This window comes from Gekko japonicus, unplaced genomic scaffold (genome assembly GCF_001447785.1).
Source record: "Gekko japonicus isolate JY-2015 unplaced genomic scaffold, Gekko_japonicus_V1.1 scaffold730, whole genome shotgun sequence".
NCBI lineage: Eukaryota > Metazoa > Chordata > Lepidosauria > Squamata > Gekkonidae > Gekko > Gekko japonicus.
In genome coordinates, this window is record NW_015164689.1 from 301,982 (window position 1) to 310,010 (window position 8,029).

The 8,029-nt window shown below is 49.0% G+C and overlaps 1 protein-coding gene across 1 annotated transcript in view; it reads left to right on the forward strand.

Annotated features, from left to right (window-relative positions):
• Positions 1–513: 513 nt before the first annotated feature.
• Positions 514–8,029, forward strand: part of FADS2 (fatty acid desaturase 2) — a 64,321-nt gene continuing 56,805 nt past the window's right edge. The window contains exon 1 of the mRNA XM_015409378.1: positions 514–743. Coding sequence (XP_015264864.1) covers positions 537–743 — 207 coding nt within the window. The 5' untranslated portion in view covers positions 514–536. The remainder of the gene's footprint in view (positions 744–8,029) is intronic.

Below are 8,029 nucleotides of genomic sequence, written 5' to 3' on the forward strand. Positions count from 1 at the left end.
CAGAGCTTCTTCAAGTCTACGCTGGGAAACCAGCTGGCCTTCACCTTCGAAAGATCAGCGCCAGCCAATGGCAGAGCGCGGTTTGGTCGGGGGACGACGGGGATTGGCGGAGGAGCTCTGCTGATTACTGTGGAAACCTCATCGGTGATTCATGGAGCGGGGATGCTAAGAAGGGAAAGGAGGGAGGGAGGGAGCCTGAGGTCCCCCGGACTGGCGCAGGGATTATCCGAGAGGGGAAAGTCCGTCGGTGTGGCCTGAGGGCGGACGGGGTGGGGGAGGAGGAGAAGGGGGGGGCACCACCACCACCACCACCACCTCAGAGTCGGCGTAGCAGAGCCGGGGGACTCGCAGAGGCTCTGGCGGGCAAGGGAGGGAGAGACAAAGAGCCGGCGCGCGCGCGAGGGTGCCGATGAATTGAAGCCGGCAAGAGGCGCGCGCTCCTTGCAGCCCGCCCGCCCCCCCCCTGCAGGATCCGGGGGGAAGCCCGACGTGCCAGGCGCGATCCGACGAGACGGACCCAGACGCGCGGGTCGCCCATGGGGAAAGGCGGGGAGCAGGGGGAGGAGAGCGGCGAGCGGGAGGCGCAGCTGCCCTCCTACTCGTGGGAGGAGATCCAGAAGCACAGCCTGCGCGCGGACAAGTGGCTGGTGGTCGAGCGGAAGGTGTACAACATCAGCCGCTGGGTCAAGCGGCACCCGGGCGGGCAGCGCGTGATTAGCCACTATGCCGGCGAAGACGCCACGGTAAGGCGGACGGCTCGCTCTCCCGCTGTTCCCGGGCACCTGCTTTTGAAAAGAACGGCGTTTCGGGGCTGGGTTGGCCTGGTGGGGCTGAGCCACGAGGCCGGGGGGATTGCACTGAATTGCACGGGGCCGGCTTTTTGCTCGGTGGTGTTTTTTTTTAAATTAATGCCTGCAACTGCAAGGAAGACTCAATTCAAAAGAAGCTGCTTGGGATGTAGATGAGGTGGTTGCTGCAAGAGGGGGATTGCAAAAAAGAAGACGACGACGTGTGGGGAGGAGGCTGTGGCTTTGTGAACAGCTGCGTCGCTTTCCGCCTCCCCTCCCCTTCTCCCCTCCCCTGTAGGATGTTCTGCACAGGCGCCGGTTTTGGTGGGAAGAAGGCGAGGGGGTTCTGCAACGGATGGTTGCCGCCCCCCTTCGCGCACACACTGAGCTCCTGTTTCAGTTATGGCAAAAGAGTAAAAAAAGCTGCAGCCGATAGAAGAAAATCCGGCGCTCCGCTGTAAAATTATTGTCTGTGGTTTCCCAAACCACAGTCTCCAGGAGAGCAGCCAAAGTGCATGCTAACTGTGCCCCTAAGGCACGAACCTTCGTAACCAAACGAAAGGGATCTTCTGTACAGATCTTTACAGGGAGAAGAGGCTCTCTCCCCAAAAACGAGTGGGGGGAACGATGGCAGCCATAAGGGTGTTCCGTGGTGACGGGAAGGCCTTCTGCATGTGCTCAGAGGCACTCCCTACCGGTGTTCCCTCTAAACTGTGGAGTCTTGTGAGCAAAAATTCTACTTTGTGAGCTACTGGCATTACAGTTGTGAGCGAGAGAGTTGGCTACATAAATTAGTTTGCTCTGGAGGCATCCTTCCTGAGCTAAGACAAAAATGTGTGAGCCAGAGGCTAAAAAACTGTGAGCTAGCTCACACTAACTCAGCTTAGAGGGAACACTGCTCCCTACCAATGCTCCCTCTAAGCTGTGGCGTCTTGTGAGCAGAAATTCTACTTTGTGAGCCACTGGCATTAAAGTTGTGAGCAATCGATTTGGCTGCTGCATAAATTAGTTTGCTCTGGAGCTGTCCTTCCTGAGTTGAGACAAAAATGTCTGCGCTGGAAGCTAAAAAACTGTGAGCTAGCTCACACTAACTCAGCTTAGAGGGAACCCTGCTCCCTACCTGTTATTGCCTCTGTGTTGTGGGGCTGTGGCTTAGCATTGAAAAACAGATCCCAGAGTCAAACCTTGGTACAACTCCAGCCTCGAGCCTGCAAAGCTATGGCTTACATGTGTGACCACTGGCTTTCACACCTGGAGTGCCTGTCACTGTTGCACACAATCACTCTGGCCATTATTGCCTTACATGTTCTAGGTCCAAAAGTTGGTGCTTTTAGAGCTGAGAATGGAATCATGTTCTGTTTCAGAGTCTATAATTTTGTTATACATAGGGTGTTCTCTGGCTTGTACATGCATATAGTCAGATGCACATGCACTGGTAAGATATGGTACCAGTTACTTTGGGTTACATATCTGTGGATTTTATGTCAGCCAAAAGCAGGTGAAGACTAAAGAGAATAGGCGAATTCACCCTGAATCTTGGCACCTGTAAAGCATTGCAGGAGCTTTTCCACTCTGTGTATGTGTGTGTGTGTGAGGGAGGGAAGGAAGCAATCTGCTTTGACAATCTGCCTGTTGGCTCTGGGGTTATTTCTGGTCATTATCCTTGAAGTGCCGCACTCTGTATTGTTCACAAGGAGTATGTCTTTTCAAATCAGTCTGGAGGCGTATAGCAGTTGAAGGGAGCAACTTACGGTCATTCTTTTTTGAGGATTTGAGGAAGCTGGTGCCAATGATACATTGAGATGTGCTGGCCAAAATGTCCCATCAGTGAACATCTACAGATTTAAACAGTTATTTTGTATTCACCTTTGAATGCAAAGTTATTCTGTTTGTCTTTATTCTGATGTCACTGTGAGGGCTGCTGAAGCAACATGTTGAAAGAAACTGAAGAGATAACACTGAGGTGACATGTGCTGTGAGGAAGCTGTGTTTTACAAATAAATGCCATTCTTTACTAGAAAGTAAAATGGATCGTGAATTAGGGAAAGCAAGAGCCACACTTTAAAATGTAGGGTGTCTGTAAAGTAAGGAACGTTAGCTAATCCTGTATTCCCTTAATTACAGGGGTCATTTCGTAGAAAAAGAGGGGCAGGAGCTCATTAGCATAACTTATTTGCATATGCCACACCCTCTGATATCACCAGAAGTTTCAGAAGGCACACTTGACTGTTTTGGGTTGCTAGCTATTGGGGGGGGGGAACATGCAGATCTGTCCTCGCAGAGGAGGGAGAGCTTGTACCTGAATAAAACTTTATTTATTTATTTATTTATTTTATTTATATTTACATTTATATCCCGCCCTACCCCGAAGGCTCAGGGCGGCTAACAGGGGCACAGGGTGCCAAGTTAAAACAATAGCATATAATTTTAAAACAATAAATTACAATAAAATATAAACAATTTACAGAAAATTTCAAGCAAGAAGGGAAGATCTTAACCTCACATAGCTACCAACAATCTTATCCTCAGAGCAGTGTCCAGCACCACGCTCCACCCTTGGGGGCCAGGGAATCAGATGTCAAATTGCTAGGGCATAGGGCGTACAGATGGAATAGTGGTGGCGGCAGGTCCTATCCAAAGGCCTGGCGGAAGAGCTCCGTCTTGCAGGCTCTGCGGAACTGAGAGAGGTCCCGCAGGGCCCGGATCTCCTCCGGGAGCTCTTTCCACCAGGTAGGAGCTGCCACCGAAAATGCCCTAGCCCTAGTCGCAGGACCTAGTCTTAAAGGTGCCACTGGACTGTTTTGGACCGTGGGGGGGGGCGGGGGGGGCTCTGCAACTTACCTGGCTGCTTCTTGCTCTGACTGAGGGCTGCTGGGAGCAGGGGGTGGGGCTTGTTGCATGTGCCCGCCCCCTGGGCTCTTTACTGCCGGAGCTCCGCTCCTGTGCGCTCCTGCAGGAAATGACCCCTGCAAAAGATAATAAAATAAATGGAGCCACAGCCTTCTTACTCCTCTTTGGTACTTTGTAAAGGCAGGCTTAAACCATAAACTTATATTGGTTATAAGTTTGTTTTGCTTCAATGAGAACTCAGTATTTCCCCCCTTCTTAATACTACTCTGGTGTTCAGGCTTCTGCTACTCAAGAAAAAAAGTGAGGTAAGGAAAGTGTGGAGGAAGAGAACCAACTACGGAGAAAGGCCCTGAGAACAGGCAATGGCTCTTGGCAGCAGTGTGAAGGAATGCGGCAAGATGCCCAGTGAGTTGGGATTGGGGGGGGAGGGGCTGAACAGCAGCTTGTTAGCAGTGGTGAATACCTTTTGGTTAACCATAAAGGTTAACCACTTTGGGCATAGCAGCCAGTGGTCACACATGAAAGGTACGAGGTGTGTCTGAACAGGGGTGGCAAAGTGCATGTGCACACATATCACACAGGTTAAGTTGGAGGGGGACTTACCCCCAATTCTTTAACAACTAGAGATTTTCCTGCAAATCTAGGTGTTTCCTTAGGTTTACAGAGTCTTAATTGTCAGCTGTGACCAGCCTCATTTCAAAGTTTCCTCTCTGCACAAAGCCAGACTATCACTATATTGTCATATTAGATATATTATATTAGATGTAGTGATAATTTTCTGTTGGCCTGGTACAGCAAATTAGCATGACCGTAGGTGAGGGAACCAGAAGAGAATCTTTCCATGTCTCCCCTCTCCCCCCAAGTCCTTCCCTTTAAGAAGCCTCATATAGGGAAGGGATGGGGGTTTAATTCCTTTCAGTCCCTTCCTCTGGCTCCCGGTCTTTGAAGAGCCAACCACATCATTCTCTCCAGCTAAAGTAAAGGTAAAGGTCTCCCTTGCTCGAAAGCCAGTCGAGTCCGACTCTAGGGTTGCGGTGCTCATCTCCGTTTCAAAGCCGAAGAGCCAGCGCTGTCCGAAGACGTTTCCGTGGTCATGTGGCCGGCGTGACTAAACGCTGAGGCGCACGGAACGCTGTTACCTTCCCACCGAAGTGGTACCTATTTATCTACTTGCAATTTCTTGCTTTTGAACTGCTAGGTTGGCAGGATCTCTCCAGTTACAGGAGCTTAAATAGTTCCTGAAGGCCCCTACATATTCTACCCTGAAGCCCACTGGATCTTCAAGGATAGCCCTTTCCTGGTCTGTATTACCCATGGCCAAACAAGCCCAGCAGGCATATCGTTCTGTCATGGTGGATGTGAAATTTAACCAGCTTGCCAGTTTGGTATAGTGGTTAAGTGCACGGACTCTAATCTGGGAGAACCAGGTTTGATTCCGCACTCCTCCACTTGCACCTGGCTGGATGACCTTGGGCAAGCTGTAGTTCTGGCAGAGCTGTTCTTGAAAAAAAAGCAGTTTCTGTCAGAGCTGTCTCAGCCCCACCTACCTCACAGGGTGTCTGTTGTGGGGAGGGGAAGGGAAAGGAGTTTGTAAGCTGCTCTGAGACTCCTTTGAGTAGTGAAGGGTGGGGTATAAATCCAATCTCCTCCTCTTCTCCTCCTTCTTATCCTCCTCCTCCTCTACTAGACCATAATGAGTTCACCTCTCCAACCTTACTCTACCTCTCCACCAGAATATTTTAGAGAAACTGTTTAGTCATCTAGAAACTATTTTTGTCTCTTGCAAAGATTCCTTGTCAAGAACCTCAGGCTCTTCCCGGCCACCTACTACAAATTACCGGGGATGTAGGGGAAGTCTTGGGAATCTCATGTCTTGGAGTTTTTTAGATCCCATGAGAAATCTCCTCACCTTCCCTTTGTACCTCAGTAATCATAGTTTTTTATGTGGGCCCAAACAGTCCTCCACAACACCAGTTCTATAAAGGGGGGGATTAATTTGTCTTGTATTTGTAGTCATTAGTTATGAAAGTGAAAAGCATATAGTTGAGAGGAAACTATGAGGAATAAATGCAGTCTTCTTCCTCTGGGTCTAAAACTTACCCCTCTATGATGCTTAGGTAAGAGGAATAATCTTAAAACTACACAACCTGTTTCATCCTTTTGTTATCCTTGGTCTTCTCGTGAAGTCACTTGTTTTTGAGACAGACTATGTCTTGGCCTCCTCTTTCCCAGTCCATTTCTGGCAGTCCCATATCCAATCTCTCTTCTTCCTAAAGAGTTCCCACTCCTAAACCAAGGCTTTCTTTTCCTTCCAGGTTCCCCACAAAGGACAGAATTCCTCCTTTAAAACACTCCCCCCTTGATGGAAAATTACTAGCTTTCCTCTAAGAGTTTGTGCATTGCTCATTGAAGCGAGAAGAAACTCTTTTGTTCTGCTGGCTACTGTTCTTAACATATGAAAGACTGACAGAAAGTTTACTAATACAACTTGATCTGGAACCATTTTCTTCCCTGTGAAGATGTTGTAGGGTAATCTCTGAGCATTATTTATTTGTATATGATATGCCACTTTCCTCCAAGGGGCTCACAGCATTGTTTTCCCTTCCTCCATTTTATCCTTAGGTAGGTGAGTTAGGTTAAGTGGAGAGAGACCTGCTGGCTCACGGTCACCAAGTGCGCTTTTGTGGCAGAGTAGGCATTCAAACCTAATCATGGATCCTAATTTAACACTACACCATTAATTTAAAATATGAACTATTCAGTGTTGTAATTTTAAAACAAATAACCATGGGTCAAATGTCATTTCACAGCAGTAATCTCAACGGAGGTAAAAGGCTGGGGAGGATAAAGCCAGCATTATGGAACATGGGACATTGTACATTTGCACAACAGTTGGCCACATTCCTGGTATGGCACTACAGTGTACAGCAGATGGTGATGAAGGAGTCCCTGGGGAAAGCAGGCGCCTTCATGTACTGCCATCCCAGTTCTTCTGTAGTGACAGTAGACTTCTGTCTGCTCGATTCTTCAATAGGGCCTGTTTAACCACCTGAGGAGATGGGGGACCTGTGTAAGCTTGAATCCATCAGAGCTATGGAGGCTGGATACACTTTGTGAACTCTTGAATGAGCAGTGTCTTTGTGCTCTCTTGACCTGTGGCTCTTGACCTAGGGGCTTTTAGCCTAGGGGCTCTGTAAGAGGCCCAGGAAGAGCCAGAAAGCCAGGGCCCTAGTCTCCTTGGGTTCCCAGTAAGGTAAGTAGACTTCTACAAGGAGAACCACATAAATACAAAGGGTTTTAAAAGGGGAATTATATATAATTATTATTTTTAAAAGCAATTGTGAAGCCAGAATGCCAGCAGGGGGTTGGGGGCTATCCAGTGTTTTGCACGAAGTGTCACATGTATGACTATCTGCCCACTGGACAGAAGTCTTGGGTGTGTGCCCGGTGCAAGGAGCTCTTGGTTCTCAGGGAACGAGTTTGCTCCCTTGAGGCCAAGGTGGCAGACCTGGAGAAGCAGAGACAGTCAGTGAGGCGCACAGAGAAGACTCTCAGAAACTTTTTAGATATGTCCCACTCTGAATATGGGAGTCCCGCCACTGTCAGCGAGCTTGAGGGTTGGGGGGAAATAGGGCGCCATGCTGCGGAAAAGGGGAATGTGCCCTCAGAAGGGACCTCTTCTTCAGCTGGTGAACGGGTATCCTTTTTGCACCAAGGAACTACCCATTATTTCAACCCATAGCATTTCCAGAAGCAAATACAATTCTCTTAGCCTCTCAATCTTACTGGACTGTATACCCTCTCTGACATACAGAGCCACCCCACCTCCAACCCTTCCCCCCATCCTTCCAATATAATTTATAACCAGGAATCACTGTATCCCACTGATTTTCCTCATCCCACCAAGTTTCTGAAATACCCACAATGTCTATCCCCCCCCCCAACACCAAGCGTTCCAATTCCCTGATTTTACCTCGGACACTTCTAGCATCTGTGTATAAATACCTAGGCTGATTCCGCACAAATAGTTGCCCTGGTTTCACACACACACACCCTCAGTCAGGATTCGCGCTTGCCTAGTGTTGAACATGTGTTGCCTCCTATTTTTCCCCTCTCCCCCCCTTTTTAAAAGAAGCATGGTTTTCTTTTGGTTTTCATCTACATATTTCTTCATCACATCCTCACCCCGTTCTGCTCCTGTGCTTAAATTGGGGTGGGAATCCAATCCTCCTCATGCAGCCCCATGCTGGGTGGAGGCCTTCCGAGGTGGCTGGGGGTGTGGGGAAGAATCAATGTCCACGGAACAAGTGAGAGAATCGGCTTGGCATCCAAGTCCATGCCAGGCTAGTCAAGGGACACCTGCGTTTTGCTGGGTCCTGGAGGGACATTCC